At 58.6% G+C, this 17432-nt stretch overlaps 3 protein-coding genes across 4 annotated transcripts; all 3 read right to left on the minus strand.

Annotated features, from left to right (window-relative positions):
• Positions 1-223: 223 nt before the first annotated feature.
• ABB37_04621 (ATP-binding cassette protein subfamily A member 10 putativeABC transporter putative (ABCA10)) lies at positions 224-7442 on the minus strand (the record flags this gene model as incomplete). The annotated part of the gene is made up of 1 exon (XM_015802356.1): positions 224-7442. The coding sequence occupies exon 1, from the start codon at positions 5822-5824 to the stop codon at positions 224-226; it is 5601 nt and encodes a 1866-aa protein (XP_015658800.1). The 5' UTR covers positions 5825-7442.
• Positions 7443-8097: 655 nt separating this feature from the next.
• Positions 8098-8867, minus strand: ABB37_04622 (hypothetical protein; the record flags this gene model as incomplete). Of its 2 annotated transcripts, none has more annotated exons than XM_015802358.1 (1): positions 8098-8867. In XM_015802358.1, the coding sequence occupies exon 1, from the start codon at positions 8548-8550 to the stop codon at positions 8098-8100; it is 453 nt and encodes a 150-aa protein (XP_015658802.1). In that variant the 5' UTR covers positions 8551-8867. The 2 variants fall into 2 exon arrangements, with proteins under 2 accessions (XP_015658802.1, XP_015658801.1); XM_015802357.1 differs by having other exon boundaries at positions 8098-8840.
• An 850-nt stretch (positions 8868-9717) lies between these two features.
• Positions 9718-16936, minus strand: ABB37_04623 (ATP-binding cassette protein subfamily A member 10 putativeABC transporter putative (ABCA10); the record flags this gene model as incomplete). The annotated part of the gene is made up of 1 exon (XM_015802359.1): positions 9718-16936. The coding sequence occupies exon 1, from the start codon at positions 15316-15318 to the stop codon at positions 9718-9720; it is 5601 nt and encodes a 1866-aa protein (XP_015658803.1). The 5' UTR covers positions 15319-16936.
• Positions 16937-17432: the final 496 nt, after the last annotated feature.

The raw sequence follows: 17432 nt of genomic DNA on the forward strand, positions 1-17432 counted from the left end.
CGGTGCATCACACGGCCTCACTGCCGCCGATGGTGTCTCCACCGTGGTGCGGCAAGGGAAGAAGACGCGGTGGTGCAGTCCGCCCGGTGCGGACTCCGCCGCTTGCTGCCATCTCAGAGCGGCAGGGGAAAGAAAGAAAAAAGAGATGCCTACGTGATAAAGAACTACCGGTAAGATAATCAACAGAAACAATGCTCGTCTGCTCGCGCGGCGACGCACACGGCTACTGCAGAAGTAGAATGTCCTCCAGCGTCGGCTGGCTCACGCTCACGTACGTGGTGGCGGGGATGCCCTCCGCACGCCCGCCCTGCAGCTGCGACACAACCGCGCAGATCGCAGGCAGGTCGCCGTTCACAAGCAGCACCATCGAGCACGGGTGCACCTCGCTCACCTCGCACGTGATCTCACGCTTGGCGTCGCTCTGCGTGCCCATCGCGGAAACCGTCTGCAGCACGTACTCGCGCACCTTCTCCACGAGGTCCTTCTCCTCGCTCTGCAGACGCACCGTGTTCGGGAAGAGCACGCTCAGCGTGTAGGACGCCTCCGTGTTGTACGCAGCCTTCAGCTCCTGCGGGGTGCCCACGCAGCGGAGGTTGCCGCGCACCACGAAGGCAACGCGGTCCGCCAGCGCCTCCACCTCGTCCAGCAGGTGCGTCGTCAGCACAACGGACTTGTCCACCGTCAGCCGCCGCACCATCTCGCACGTCTGCGCGCGCGCCACGGCGTCCATGCCGGACGTCGGTTCATCCAGCAGCACACTCGTCGTGTGGCCCACAAGAGCAATCGCAAGCGACAGGCGGCGCTTGTTGCCGCCACTCAGGGAGCCCGCCGCCTGCGTGCGGAACGGGGACAGGCCGAGCTCGCGCAGCAGGACAGGGACCTCCACCTCGATGTACTTCTCGCGGATCCCGCGCAGCCGCGCGTACAGCCACAGGTGCTCCTCCGCACTCAGGTTGCACAGCAGCGCGTCGTACTGCGGGCAGTAGCCCACGTAGGACCGGCTCGCAAGGCTCTGCACCGCGTAGTGGTTCACAAAGGCCTTGCCGCCCGTCGCAATCACTTCGCCAGCCAGAATGCCCACCGTTGTCGTCTTGCCAGCGCCGTTCAGACCCAGCAGGCCCAACACCTCGCCCTCGCGCACGCCGAAGGAGATGTCCTCCACCGCGGCGTGGTGCTCACCCATGAAGCGCTTGTGCAGGTGCTGCACCGCAATCCGGTCCGTCGCAGGTCCGGTCTCGTCCGCGCACACGCGCCGCTCCTCCGCCAGCACAGTGGGGTCCTGCTGCTCCAGTAGCGCGTGCTCCGCCGCATCCTCCTCGTTCGCGCTCGTGCAGCACTGCGTGAAGAATGCGTTCAGGCGCTGCAGACGCAGGTACTCCACGATGATCAACGCGATCGTGCACCCCACACCAACGCACGACATGTAGATCAGGCCCGTTCCGATGCCGCCAGTTGGAGTGCCTCTGGCGTTGATTTTCAGCAGCGCAAACAGGCTCGTCTTCACCCGCGTCGGGAACATCATGTTCGCCATCTCCGTGCCGGAAAGCACGTACATCGATTCGCCAAAGCAGACAGCAGGGAAAATGCGAAGGATATACGTCACAACTTGTGCGAACAGCAACGCCTGCTCCGCAATCATCGACTCCACTGTCACCCACAAGAAGCCAAACGTGAAGTTGATGCAGAACACAACCGACTGCGCAGAGAACGCTGATTTGAAGAAGAAGCTCATGAAGTAGCTCACGGGGATCGACGACACGCCGTAGAACAGGAACATCACAATCGCAGGGCCCACCGTATCCTTGCTTACGAACTCCGTGCGGTTGAAGATCACGAAGATAACAAAGGTGAGAATCTGCGTCCCAATGTAGCACGCCACGTCGAACATGAAGCTGCTCATCCAGTAGGCAAACACACTCATTCCAGAGAGCCACTGCATGTGCCGCGCACCCGACTCCTCCTCCTCCACAATGTACCCAATCGTGTTGGACGGGATGAAGATGAAAGGTATGATAATGAAGATGCCCATCATCACTTGTTTGCTGGTAGCTACCATATTCTTCTCAAACTCGCCAAGCTTCATTGGTGAGTTCACCACGGTGTGCTGCGGCACGCTCGCGCCAAACAGCTGCGTCCGCGCAAGGCGGTACAGCGCGTCCAGCGCCTGCGGCGCGGCGTGGCTCGTCGTGGTGTTGTGCATGAGCGTCGGAAGTATCTTTGGCATGCCTGCCTGGAACACCGCGCCAACGGGGGCAATCGCAATGTAGCGCGGCGAGGTGTGCGTGTCGATGTCCTCCATCAGGAAGTTGCTCATGTCGTACGTCGCGTTCGCCTGCCCGCTCGCGATGCTGCGGTAGTCCGTTTTGTAGTGCGAGCCCCACGCGCTGTCCGGCAGATCCGCGCTCAGGTGGAACGCATTCGTCACTGTTAACGGCCGGCCTATGTGCCGCACCTGCCCGCTGAAGTCCGAGTACGCCGTCATCACCTGCGACGGGTTTGTCGCGTATTCGGGGTACATCGTCATGTCCAGCCGCAGCGACGGTTGGTTCGGGTCGCGCACCAGGTTCACCAGCAGCGACAGCAGCAGGAAGATCACCGGCAGCAGCACCTGGTACACCAGCAGCTTGATGTCGCGCTGCGCGTAGTGGCACCGCTTCAGGAACAGCGCGCGGAAGTGGCGGCAAAACACCGCAGCAACGCCCACGTTCGTCTCGTACAGGTTCTCCGTCGACGACGGCGACAGCGGCGACTTCACCGCGGAGTCGCTCGACGCGGCCATGCCGGTCACCAGCTCCCCCTCCGCAACGGCAGCCATCAGCGGCCGCGTGCGCGTCACCGTGAAGAACACGTCCTCCAGCGTCGTCAGGTTCAGCGCAACGTTGCGCAGGCCGAGACGCTTGCTGTTGGCCTGGATCAGCGACAGCAGACCCACGCCCGCAGACCCCAGCAGCGTCATCGGGAAGCGGAACGACACCTCGCGGCCACGGCGCTCCGCACCCAGCACCACGCAGCCGTCCTCCCTCCCCGTCTGGCCCCGCTGCGCCGTGTAGCTCTCTGCGCGCACAAAGTCCACCAGCGCGGCCGCGGCGCGGTTCTCGTCGCTCGTCGTCATGCCGCCCTCCAGCAGGCACGTCACGACGTAGCCCACCTCCATCTGCGACTTCAGGTACATCGTCGAGCCCTCCGCGCACAGCAGCCCTTTGTTCACGATCAGCACGCGGTCCGCAATGCGGTCCGCCTCGTCCAGCAAGTGCGTCGAGATCAGCACGCTCCGCTTCGCGCGGGACCGATTCAGCGCGTCGTACACCGTCTTGCGGCCCCTGATGTCCATGCCCGCAGTCGGCTCATCCAGAAACAGCACCGACGAGTCGCCCACCATCGCAACGGCAACGCACAGGCGACGGCGCTGGCCACCGGACAGGTTGCTCGCCTTGCAGTGGCGCTTCTCCGTCAGCTCCAGGAGGTCCATCACGTGCGCCACCTTGTCCCGCACATCGATCGACTCGGCGCCCTTCATGCGTGCGTAGAAAGTGATGTGCTCCTCCACCGTCAGGTGCGACCACACGATGTCGTTCTGCGGGCAGTACCCGATGTTCTGCCGGCACTCGTCCAGGTGCTCGCGGGCGTCGTACCCACGCACGTACACGTCGCCGTTCGTCGGGCTCACCATGCCGATCGCCATCCCCATGATCGTCGTCTTGCCCGCGCCGTTCGGCCCCAGCAGCACGCTCACCTCGCCGGTCCGCATCGCAAACGTCACTCCGTCCAGCGCAACCACACGGTCACCGTTGCGGAACAGTCCGGTGAAGTACGTGTAGAAGAAGCCCACGATACCGCCGCCAATGTAAATCTTGCGCAGGCGGTGGAACACGGCGGCGATGGACGGGTCCAGCGGGTCCACCACGTCGTTGTAGTGCTCGATCAGCCGGTGCGTGTCCTCCTCCTCCTTCTTGCTCTTCTTCAGCGCACTGGTATTCGCAGACTCACCGTAGGCTTCCGAGCCCTCCGGCGTCTCGGGTGTCACAAGCGAGCCGCGGACCAGCGGCGTACCCATGTCGCTCATCTTGATCAGGGGGGCCTTCGGCTTGTGGAACATGTTCCACAGCGGCATCAGGAAGAAGAGCGGGTGCGCACGGCGGCCAACGGCGCCGAAGGAGACGCGATCCAGGTAGAAGCCGAGCAGCATCAGGATGCCGAAGGACGCCCACATCATGCCGATCGCCATGGAGTAGTCGAAGTAGCCCACGCGCGCCTGCGGCCATCCGTAATGCACCCCGGCAGACACGTAGTTCAGCATCATGGTGAACACCTCGGCATAACCCACGCACGGAATCAGGCAGCAGAAGATCTTCTGGATGTCTGTCATCCCGACCGGAAAAGAATACGACGGGATCGCGCACACGAACAGCACGAACGCGATGAACCAACTCGCCACGCGCGGGTTCTTGAAGATGGAGCTGACCAAGAAGCACAGCGCCGTGTTCTGCTGCATGAACGAAAAGTACAGGAGCACAAGCAGCCCGTAGTCCACGCGGCTGAAGAAGCCCACCTTGAGAAACATCGCAGCCAGCAGCGACGCGATGATGTCGATGATCAGCGTCGACGCGTACCAGCCAAAGAACAGGCAGGACGGGTTCAGGCCCATGATCAGCATCGCCTCACGGATGCCGTTGTGCTTCTCGCTCACAATCAGCATCACCAGGCGCGACGTCGGGTACAGGGCAGCCATCATCGCCAGCAGCGGCATGTAGTACGCCCACCTCGTCAGGAACGCGTTGTCGAAGTGCGCACTGGTCGGCATCGGAATCACCTCCGACCCGTACGGCGTCAGATACTTGCTGATGCCCTCCACGCCGGACGCCGCATCGGACGCGTAGGCGGCGGGGCCGACAACGGCGAACTTGCTCAGCGCCTCCTGCATGTAGAACTCATGCACGAACGTCTGGAGAGTCATGAAGCCGCTCGTCCAGTACAGCACATAGCCGGCGCTGCCGTCCGTCACCAGGCCGCGCGAGAACAGCGACTTCACCTGCCCCTTCGCGGTGTTCGCCGTCGCCGTGAAATTCATGCTGATCGTGAAATCGGTCTCCCCGGTCGTGGTCAGCGACGCGGAGGGGATGTCCACGATGCCCCACACGGTGTTCTGGTTCGCCGCCGCGTAGTCCTGCGCAGCGTCCAGCGACGTAAACGGCGTGCTGTGCAGCACCTCCCCACACATCGCACTCTTCTCGCGGCAGAACTTCATGAAGCGCTGCGCCACAGCATCCGAGTCGCTCGACACCAGCAGCTTGCCGTAGTGCGACAGACTCGCGCGCCCGCTGCGGCCGAAGTACGTCGGGTTGTCCTGGCGCGCGATCTGCGTCACCATGGCGGCCAGCGTGAGGTGTCCGTCCATCGAGTTCAGCGCAAGGGGGCCGCTGCCAAAGTACATGGCGTAAATGATGCCGCTCATCTTGCCGTACGACGCCATTGGGAAGCAGACCTCCTCCCCGTTCCCGATCAAACTCATGCACACACCGGTGGTCGCGTTCAACGTCGGACTGCAGGGGTACCACGGCACCTTCAGCTTCGAGCTCATCTTCTTGCATGCGAAGTACGTCAAGAACTCCGTCATGTTCAACGCAGGCGACGCAGCCCCGCCGTCGTACGTCGTCGCCGGCACAATCGTGCTCTCACAGCGCCAGTACGCAATCGACATAAGAATAACGAACAGGCATGGCAGCAGGATCTCCACAACCGTCGAGACCGGCGTCCGCCACCGCTGCAGGAACGTCTTCACGAGGAATCCATACAGCTGAATGAAGTACTGCCTCAAGAACGACATTGTTGCGTGTGTGTGTGAGTGTGAGGGGATGGCAGTGGGGTTGGGAAAGCGCGCTTGATCTTGTTGACGCAAGGGTAGTGGGCCTGCGGGTCTGCTACTTCAGTGGTCGTGATCTGATGATAGCACGCACGTTTCTTAGCACCTGAAACAGCGCGATAGATCACAAGAGAACTGGGGAAAGCGAGAAAAAGCGAATGCTGCTGCCGATCCTTTGATTGGGCCCTTGATGAGTCAGGCAGCGGTCAGCGCCACACTTCGTCGCGATCGAAATGGGCGGCTGCACAGAGAATTGTGGGGACACGTCAGCAAGGTACTTCAGCCGTCAACCTTAACAAACGATCCGAACGAGGGGAAAAGGCGAAGAACACTTCAACAGAAAAGAAATATTACTTGAAAAACACAAAAAGACGGCTTCCGTACTTAGTTTTTACGTAAAGAAGTCGGTGTTACTTGTACAACTGGATTCAGCCACGTGTGTGCGTACGGGAGAGCGTTGCAGAAACGCGCCTTGCTATTAAAAAGGCGAAACGCTGGTTAAAAATATATATGTGATACTAACAGTTAGATCACACGAGAAAAAAGGTCCACGTTCTGCTGAACGCAGTGTGCGAACAAAGTATCCAAAAGACGGTACACTAAAGCGGAAAGCCGTCGAATCGACAGTTCCTAAAAACGCCGACGCTTACGAGAAAAAAACAAAAAATTGTTGTAGTGGTTGTACTTTATTTGGAAGCACTTCACGTACTCAAAGCCAACAGACAAATATCGGACACCAGAAACCGAAGCTCTAATGGCGATACCTGCAGTGTGCGGTGTGTGTGTGTGTCTTTTCTCAGTGAGTGGTTGAGAAAGAGAGGTAGTGGCTGTGGTTTGTAGGCTTAGGTGGCGGAAGCACAACACTTGCGCTCTACTTGCTTCTTTCGCCTAGCAAAAAGGGTCACGTTTAAAGACGAAAGAGCGGACAGAGGTGCTGAACTATTTCTGCTTTGTCAACTTCTTCCGTCGCTTGGAAGACAGTGAGAACAGAGTTTGTTTTTAGTAAAAAGAGAAGACAAAGATAACGGTTTAAGAGCACTGGATAACAAACTTAAAGATGAATCAAGAGAGCGAAAGACGAAGAGAAATTTAAAAAAGAAAGTAGTTATGGTGTTTGCTTGTATATATTTTTTTTTGAAAGGAGTATTTGTAACTTTTTTGGATTGTTTCGGGTTAAACCGGAAGTTGGAGGCCGCAGAGAGCCTTAGATTTGAAGAAACGAAAAGGAAAGAGGACAGCGATGTCCTACATCAATCGGGTTGGTCGATACCGGCTACGCAGCTTCGAGTGCAGTGCACAGAAACTCGTGTCAAACGCTCACCCGACGCAGACAACGATCTCTCGAGGTGAAGCGGTGTCGCGGGGAGAGGAAGCGTGATGCACGGAGAAGAGGCGCCGATAGCCACGGTGCGTTCCTTTCTGGGTAGCGGGTACGAACGAAGCACCGAATGAATAGCAAATAATAAAACAAATATATTAAGAAAATAACAAGAGACAGAAACAACAATATGACGGCAGCTAACGAAGACTATTGCTTTTCGTATTCGGCTAGGAAAGGTAGCGGAGGAAAAACATAGACGTCTGGCGCACGAGTGGCGGCAGCGGTAACGGTGAAGTAGCGAAGGCGGTGGGAGGGGGGGAGAGAATACGGCGTACCAGAATAATTGTGGACGATTTCAGGGTCGAGGAAGGAGAAGGGGGAAAGATAAAAGGAAAAAGAAAGAAGGTGACAAGCATTTATAACTGCATCATAATGCAAGCCAGGGAGAGCAAGGTGTCGAACTCTTAAACACGAATGAATACAGATAGTTGAGAAGAGCAAAAGTGCATTTCATGATTCTTCTTTCTTTTGTTCGACGGTAGCAGAAACAAACGAAGCGGCAGAAGTCCTTTTCCATTCACCCTCAGTCCTCCCCTTCGCAAGGTTTTCCCCGTCGCCACGTCGTTGGGCGGTCAAGAGGCGACCCCTCGACAAAGCGTTCGCCGGATTGTCCTTGGACCGCACATACGCATACGAAGCCGTTAAATGGAGCTTTCGCAGCAATTGCAGGTGCCACTGAAGCCCAGGCTGTAAAGCCTGGGAGTTCGCCGTTTTCTTCTTGAGGACATGCCTGGCTGCCGTGTTGCCAACACGAATCGCAACATGGCCCCTCATATGATGTGCGAAAGCCACCAGGACGAAATAGACGGCACGCATCGTATCAGAAGCGATCATCGGTGGCGCGGCTTCCCATGCCTCACTGGGGACTCTGATTCCGCCGTTCTCCAGAAAAAGCATCGCTCCCCCGCCCATCTAGCGATGCATCGATTACCAAAGCGGAGGAGAGACTCGCCCCTACGGGGGGTACGACTGGGGCGCTGTTATCGTGGCAATTGGCCCGTCCTTGTCGAGCATCTCTGACCCGCTCTTGAACGTCTCTCGGTGGTACCGGAAGTCGACCATTAACTAATCCGGGTCCACCACGTGCTCCTGCAAAGCCGCCGGAAGGAGGAATTTCTCGTCTGACTGCTGGCCTCCGTTGCCCCAACGCCTCGTGCCTCGTGTTCACGTAACACGACTGGCGCCGCAATTCTGCGGAGGTGATCTTCAAGGCGTGAGACCACCCCTCCAACTGCAAAATCACACGGCCTTCTTGCATTCTGCCACCCATGCAGAATATCAAAACCTTAGGCAGAAAGGCTCGGTCCATCCGGCCGTTGGACGCAGAAACTTCTTCCCGCAATTCGGGAAGACGGCAGCGCACCAATTAGGCGATTCGCCACGATCCCTCCGCCCTCATCAGACGCCTTGCAACTCAACATCATCGGACTTCCCTGCCCATCCTTGGCGACCATACGGATTTGAGCCGACTGGCGGGTGGAGAGGTACACCTCCAAGACCCTTACCCAGACCTCACATTCCTCAGGGGAGTGCACCCCACGGGAGCCAAGGAGGGTTGGGCAGGTGAGGGCAGCGAAGATGTTTATGGATTTGTGGTTCTCAAGACGACAAGAGAACAAGAAAGACTCCAGAGCGCAAACCCACCCAACGATAGAGAGAGATACAATTCGAAACAAAACAAAGACAGACATAAACCGCTCGGCCTACTCATCTCCGCCGTCTAATCGTCCAACCGTGTCTCGCTACTGCTTCATGCACAGAAAAGAGCGGACAAGCGACGTACCCTTTCCGTACGCCGCACCGCGCTCTGCCCTCTCGCTGGCGTTGATACTCGTCCTCTCACCCCGCAGGGGGTGCAGGTTCTCCGTGCCCGGGAGCGTCGGCTGCACACACACCTATCACCGCCACACGCCAGCATCAGCCGCCGTCGCCCGCCTGCCCCGCCCGTCACGCACAGCGGTCAGGGAGAGAGAGCGGGTGTAGAGCACGGCAGGCAGGAAGGAACGTGTCGGAACGAAGGAGGAGCGCAGACGACGCGAGGCGCGAGTGTCCGTCGAGGGCGGCCCGTCCGGGTGGGGGTGCCTGTGGGAGAGAGGCAGGACCCGCACGGCACGGAGGAGAACGAGATGGAGAGAAGGAAAAAAGAACGAGACGCCAACCGAGCCGTCCGCTTCTTTGTTTGGTTTGGTTATTTTTTTTTACTATTATTGCTACCATACCTCGCTGAGCTCGCAGTCGGCCACGCCACCACCGCGGTGCATCACACGGCCTCACTGCCGCCGATGGTGTCTCCACCGTGGTGCGGCAAGGGAAGAAGACGCGGTGGTGCAGTCCGCCCGGTGCGGACTCCGCCGCTTGCTGCCATCTCAGAGCGGCAGGGGAAAGAAAGAAAAAAGAGATGCCTACGTGATAAAGAACTACCGGTAAGATAATCAACAGAAACAATGCTCGTCTGCTCGCGCGGCGACGCACACGGCTACTGCAGAAGTAGAATGTCCTCCAGCGTCGGCTGGCTCACGCTCACGTACGTGGTGGCGGGGATGCCCTCCGCACGCCCGCCCTGCAGCTGCGACACAACCGCGCAGATCGCAGGCAGGTCGCCGTTCACAAGCAGCACCATCGAGCACGGGTGCACCTCGCTCACCTCGCACGTGATCTCACGCTTGGCGTCGCTCTGCGTGCCCATCGCGGAAACCGTCTGCAGCACGTACTCGCGCACCTTCTCCACGAGGTCCTTCTCCTCGCTCTGCAGACGCACCGTGTTCGGGAAGAGCACGCTCAGCGTGTAGGACGCCTCCGTGTTGTACGCAGCCTTCAGCTCCTGCGGGGTGCCCACGCAGCGGAGGTTGCCGCGCACCACGAAGGCAACGCGGTCCGCCAGCGCCTCCACCTCGTCCAGCAGGTGCGTCGTCAGCACAACGGACTTGTCCACCGTCAGCCGCCGCACCATCTCGCACGTCTGCGCGCGCGCCACGGCGTCCATGCCGGACGTCGGTTCATCCAGCAGCACACTCGTCGTGTGGCCCACAAGAGCAATCGCAAGCGACAGGCGGCGCTTGTTGCCGCCACTCAGGGAGCCCGCCGCCTGCGTGCGGAACGGGGACAGGCCGAGCTCGCGCAGCAGGACAGGGACCTCCACCTCGATGTACTTCTCGCGGATCCCGCGCAGCCGCGCGTACAGCCACAGGTGCTCCTCCGCACTCAGGTTGCACAGCAGCGCGTCGTACTGCGGGCAGTAGCCCACGTAGGACCGGCTCGCAAGGCTCTGCACCGCGTAGTGGTTCACAAAGGCCTTGCCGCCCGTCGCAATCACTTCGCCAGCCAGAATGCCCACCGTTGTCGTCTTGCCAGCGCCGTTCAGACCCAGCAGGCCCAACACCTCGCCCTCGCGCACGCCGAAGGAGATGTCCTCCACCGCGGCGTGGTGCTCACCCATGAAGCGCTTGTGCAGGTGCTGCACCGCAATCCGGTCCGTCGCAGGTCCGGTCTCGTCCGCGCACACGCGCCGCTCCTCCGCCAGCACAGTGGGGTCCTGCTGCTCCAGTAGCGCGTGCTCCGCCGCATCCTCCTCGTTCGCGCTCGTGCAGCACTGCGTGAAGAATGCGTTCAGGCGCTGCAGACGCAGGTACTCCACGATGATCAACGCGATCGTGCACCCCACACCAACGCACGACATGTAGATCAGGCCCGTTCCGATGCCGCCAGTTGGAGTGCCTCTGGCGTTGATTTTCAGCAGCGCAAACAGGCTCGTCTTCACCCGCGTCGGGAACATCATGTTCGCCATCTCCGTGCCGGAAAGCACGTACATCGATTCGCCAAAGCAGACAGCAGGGAAAATGCGAAGGATATACGTCACAACTTGTGCGAACAGCAACGCCTGCTCCGCAATCATCGACTCCACTGTCACCCACAAGAAGCCAAACGTGAAGTTGATGCAGAACACAACCGACTGCGCAGAGAACGCTGATTTGAAGAAGAAGCTCATGAAGTAGCTCACGGGGATCGACGACACGCCGTAGAACAGGAACATCACAATCGCAGGGCCCACCGTATCCTTGCTTACGAACTCCGTGCGGTTGAAGATCACGAAGATAACAAAGGTGAGAATCTGCGTCCCAATGTAGCACGCCACGTCGAACATGAAGCTGCTCATCCAGTAGGCAAACACACTCATTCCAGAGAGCCACTGCATGTGCCGCGCACCCGACTCCTCCTCCTCCACAATGTACCCAATCGTGTTGGACGGGATGAAGATGAAAGGTATGATAATGAAGATGCCCATCATCACTTGTTTGCTGGTAGCTACCATATTCTTCTCAAACTCGCCAAGCTTCATTGGTGAGTTCACCACGGTGTGCTGCGGCACGCTCGCGCCAAACAGCTGCGTCCGCGCAAGGCGGTACAGCGCGTCCAGCGCCTGCGGCGCGGCGTGGCTCGTCGTGGTGTTGTGCATGAGCGTCGGAAGTATCTTTGGCATGCCTGCCTGGAACACCGCGCCAACGGGGGCAATCGCAATGTAGCGCGGCGAGGTGTGCGTGTCGATGTCCTCCATCAGGAAGTTGCTCATGTCGTACGTCGCGTTCGCCTGCCCGCTCGCGATGCTGCGGTAGTCCGTTTTGTAGTGCGAGCCCCACGCGCTGTCCGGCAGATCCGCGCTCAGGTGGAACGCATTCGTCACTGTTAACGGCCGGCCTATGTGCCGCACCTGCCCGCTGAAGTCCGAGTACGCCGTCATCACCTGCGACGGGTTTGTCGCGTATTCGGGGTACATCGTCATGTCCAGCCGCAGCGACGGTTGGTTCGGGTCGCGCACCAGGTTCACCAGCAGCGACAGCAGCAGGAAGATCACCGGCAGCAGCACCTGGTACACCAGCAGCTTGATGTCGCGCTGCGCGTAGTGGCACCGCTTCAGGAACAGCGCGCGGAAGTGGCGGCAAAACACCGCAGCAACGCCCACGTTCGTCTCGTACAGGTTCTCCGTCGACGACGGCGACAGCGGCGACTTCACCGCGGAGTCGCTCGACGCGGCCATGCCGGTCACCAGCTCCCCCTCCGCAACGGCAGCCATCAGCGGCCGCGTGCGCGTCACCGTGAAGAACACGTCCTCCAGCGTCGTCAGGTTCAGCGCAACGTTGCGCAGGCCGAGACGCTTGCTGTTGGCCTGGATCAGCGACAGCAGACCCACGCCCGCAGACCCCAGCAGCGTCATCGGGAAGCGGAACGACACCTCGCGGCCACGGCGCTCCGCACCCAGCACCACGCAGCCGTCCTCCCTCCCCGTCTGGCCCCGCTGCGCCGTGTAGCTCTCTGCGCGCACAAAGTCCACCAGCGCGGCCGCGGCGCGGTTCTCGTCGCTCGTCGTCATGCCGCCCTCCAGCAGGCACGTCACGACGTAGCCCACCTCCATCTGCGACTTCAGGTACATCGTCGAGCCCTCCGCGCACAGCAGCCCTTTGTTCACGATCAGCACGCGGTCCGCAATGCGGTCCGCCTCGTCCAGCAAGTGCGTCGAGATCAGCACGCTCCGCTTCGCGCGGGACCGATTCAGCGCGTCGTACACCGTCTTGCGGCCCCTGATGTCCATGCCCGCAGTCGGCTCATCCAGAAACAGCACCGACGAGTCGCCCACCATCGCAACGGCAACGCACAGGCGACGGCGCTGGCCACCGGACAGGTTGCTCGCCTTGCAGTGGCGCTTCTCCGTCAGCTCCAGGAGGTCCATCACGTGCGCCACCTTGTCCCGCACATCGATCGACTCGGCGCCCTTCATGCGTGCGTAGAAAGTGATGTGCTCCTCCACCGTCAGGTGCGACCACACGATGTCGTTCTGCGGGCAGTACCCGATGTTCTGCCGGCACTCGTCCAGGTGCTCGCGGGCGTCGTACCCACGCACGTACACGTCGCCGTTCGTCGGGCTCACCATGCCGATCGCCATCCCCATGATCGTCGTCTTGCCCGCGCCGTTCGGCCCCAGCAGCACGCTCACCTCGCCGGTCCGCATCGCAAACGTCACTCCGTCCAGCGCAACCACACGGTCACCGTTGCGGAACAGTCCGGTGAAGTACGTGTAGAAGAAGCCCACGATACCGCCGCCAATGTAAATCTTGCGCAGGCGGTGGAACACGGCGGCGATGGACGGGTCCAGCGGGTCCACCACGTCGTTGTAGTGCTCGATCAGCCGGTGCGTGTCCTCCTCCTCCTTCTTGCTCTTCTTCAGCGCACTGGTATTCGCAGACTCACCGTAGGCTTCCGAGCCCTCCGGCGTCTCGGGTGTCACAAGCGAGCCGCGGACCAGCGGCGTACCCATGTCGCTCATCTTGATCAGGGGGGCCTTCGGCTTGTGGAACATGTTCCACAGCGGCATCAGGAAGAAGAGCGGGTGCGCACGGCGGCCAACGGCGCCGAAGGAGACGCGATCCAGGTAGAAGCCGAGCAGCATCAGGATGCCGAAGGACGCCCACATCATGCCGATCGCCATGGAGTAGTCGAAGTAGCCCACGCGCGCCTGCGGCCATCCGTAATGCACCCCGGCAGACACGTAGTTCAGCATCATGGTGAACACCTCGGCATAACCCACGCACGGAATCAGGCAGCAGAAGATCTTCTGGATGTCTGTCATCCCGACCGGAAAAGAATACGACGGGATCGCGCACACGAACAGCACGAACGCGATGAACCAACTCGCCACGCGCGGGTTCTTGAAGATGGAGCTGACCAAGAAGCACAGCGCCGTGTTCTGCTGCATGAACGAAAAGTACAGGAGCACAAGCAGCCCGTAGTCCACGCGGCTGAAGAAGCCCACCTTGAGAAACATCGCAGCCAGCAGCGACGCGATGATGTCGATGATCAGCGTCGACGCGTACCAGCCAAAGAACAGGCAGGACGGGTTCAGGCCCATGATCAGCATCGCCTCACGGATGCCGTTGTGCTTCTCGCTCACAATCAGCATCACCAGGCGCGACGTCGGGTACAGGGCAGCCATCATCGCCAGCAGCGGCATGTAGTACGCCCACCTCGTCAGGAACGCGTTGTCGAAGTGCGCACTGGTCGGCATCGGAATCACCTCCGACCCGTACGGCGTCAGATACTTGCTGATGCCCTCCACGCCGGACGCCGCATCGGACGCGTAGGCGGCGGGGCCGACAACGGCGAACTTGCTCAGCGCCTCCTGCATGTAGAACTCATGCACGAACGTCTGGAGAGTCATGAAGCCGCTCGTCCAGTACAGCACATAGCCGGCGCTGCCGTCCGTCACCAGGCCGCGCGAGAACAGCGACTTCACCTGCCCCTTCGCGGTGTTCGCCGTCGCCGTGAAATTCATGCTGATCGTGAAATCGGTCTCCCCGGTCGTGGTCAGCGACGCGGAGGGGATGTCCACGATGCCCCACACGGTGTTCTGGTTCGCCGCCGCGTAGTCCTGCGCAGCGTCCAGCGACGTAAACGGCGTGCTGTGCAGCACCTCCCCACACATCGCACTCTTCTCGCGGCAGAACTTCATGAAGCGCTGCGCCACAGCATCCGAGTCGCTCGACACCAGCAGCTTGCCGTAGTGCGACAGACTCGCGCGCCCGCTGCGGCCGAAGTACGTCGGGTTGTCCTGGCGCGCGATCTGCGTCACCATGGCGGCCAGCGTGAGGTGTCCGTCCATCGAGTTCAGCGCAAGGGGGCCGCTGCCAAAGTACATGGCGTAAATGATGCCGCTCATCTTGCCGTACGACGCCATTGGGAAGCAGACCTCCTCCCCGTTCCCGATCAAACTCATGCACACACCGGTGGTCGCGTTCAACGTCGGACTGCAGGGGTACCACGGCACCTTCAGCTTCGAGCTCATCTTCTTGCATGCGAAGTACGTCAAGAACTCCGTCATGTTCAACGCAGGCGACGCAGCCCCGCCGTCGTACGTCGTCGCCGGCACAATCGTGCTCTCACAGCGCCAGTACGCAATCGACATAAGAATAACGAACAGGCATGGCAGCAGGATCTCCACAACCGTCGAGACCGGCGTCCGCCACCGCTGCAGGAACGTCTTCACGAGGAATCCATACAGCTGAATGAAGTACTGCCTCAAGAACGACATTGTTGCGTGTGTGTGTGAGTGTGAGGGGATGGCAGTGGGGTTGGGAAAGCGCGCTTGATCTTGTTGACGCAAGGGTAGTGGGCCTGCGGGTCTGCTACTTCAGTGGTCGTGATCTGATGATAGCACGCACGTTTCTTAGCACCTGAAACAGCGCGATAGATCACAAGAGAACTGGGGAAAGCGAGAAAAAGCGAATGCTGCTGCCGATCCTTTGATTGGGCCCTTGATGAGTCAGGCAGCGGTCAGCGCCACACTTCGTCGCGATCGAAATGGGCGGCTGCACAGAGAATTGTGGGGACACGTCAGCAAGGTACTTCAGCCGTCAACCTTAACAAACGATCCGAACGAGGGGAAAAGGCGAAGAACACTTCAACAGAAAAGAAATATTACTTGAAAAACACAAAAAGACGGCTTCCGTACTTAGTTTTTACGTAAAGAAGTCGGTGTTACTTGTACAACTGGATTCAGCCACGTGTGTGCGTACGGGAGAGCGTTGCAGAAACGCGCCTTGCTATTAAAAAGGCGAAACGCTGGTTAAAAATATATATGTGATACTAACAGTTAGATCACACGAGAAAAAAGGTCCACGTTCTGCTGAACGCAGTGTGCGAACAAAGTATCCAAAAGACGGTACACTAAAGCGGAAAGCCGTCGAATCGACAGTTCCTAAAAACGCCGACGCTTACGAGAAAAAAACAAAAAATTGTTGTAGTGGTTGTACTTTATTTGGAAGCACTTCACGTACTCAAAGCCAACAGACAAATATCGGACACCAGAAACCGAAGCTCTAATGGCGATACCTGCAGTGTGCGGTGTGTGTGTGTGTCTTTTCTCAGTGAGTGGTTGAGAAAGAGAGGTAGTGGCTGTGGTTTGTAGGCTTAGGTGGCGGAAGCACAACACTTGCGCTCTACTTGCTTCTTTCGCCTAGCAAAAAGGGTCACGTTTAAAGACGAAAGAGCGGACAGAGGTGCTGAACTATTTCTGCTTTGTCAACTTCTTCCGTCGCTTGGAAGACAGTGAGAACAGAGTTTGTTTTTAGTAAAAAGAGAAGACAAAGATAACGGTTTAAGAGCACTGGATAACAAACTTAAAGATGAATCAAGAGAGCGAAAGACGAAGAGAAATTTAAAAAAGAAAGTAGTTATGGTGTTTGCTTGTATATATTTTTTTTTGAAAGGAGTATTTGTAACTTTTTTGGATTGTTTCGGGTTAAACCGGAAGTTGGAGGCCGCAGAGAGCCTTAGATTTGAAGAAACGAAAAGGAAAGAGGACAGCGATGTCCTACATCAATCGGGTTGGTCGATACCGGCTACGCAGCTTCGAGTGCAGTGCACAGAAACTCGTGTCAAACGCTCACCCGACGCAGACAACGATCTCTCGAGGTGAAGCGGTGTCGCGGGGAGAGGAAGCGTGATGCACGGAGAAGAGGCGCCGATAGCCACGGTGCGTTCCTTTCTGGGTAGCGGGTACGAACGAAGCACCGAATGAATAGCAAATAATAAAACAAATATATTAAGAAAATAACAAGAGACAGAAACAACAATATGACGGCAGCTAACGAAGACTATTGCTTTTCGTATTCGGCTAGGAAAGGTAGCGGAGGAAAAACATAGACGTCTGGCGCACGAGTGGCGGCAGCGGTAACGGTGAAGTAGCGAAGGCGGTGGGAGGGGGGGAGAGAATACGGCGTACCAGAATAATTGTGGACGATTTCAGGGTCGAGGAAGGAGAAGGGGGAAAGATAAAAGGAAAAAGAAAGAAGGTGACAAGCATTTATAACTGCATCATAATGCAAGCCAGGGAGAGCAAGGTGTCGAACTCTTAAACACGAATGAATACAGATAGTTGAGAAGAGCAAAAGTGCATTTCATGATTCTTCTTTCTTTTGTTCGACGGTAGCAGAAACAAACGAAGCGGCAGAAGTCCTTTTCCATTCACCCTCAGTCCTCCCCTTCGCAAGGTTTTCCCCGTCGCCACGTCGTTGGGCGGTCAAGAGGCGACCCCTCGACAAAGCGTTCGCCGGATTGTCCTTGGACCGCACATACGCATACGAAGCCGTTAAATGGAGCTTTCGCAGCAATTGCAGGTGCCACTGAAGCCCAGGCTGTAAAGCC

The sequence above is a fragment of the Leptomonas pyrrhocoris genome (genome assembly GCF_001293395.1).
Source record: "Leptomonas pyrrhocoris isolate H10 chromosome Unknown, whole genome shotgun sequence".
NCBI lineage: Eukaryota > Euglenozoa > Kinetoplastea > Trypanosomatida > Trypanosomatidae > Leptomonas > Leptomonas pyrrhocoris.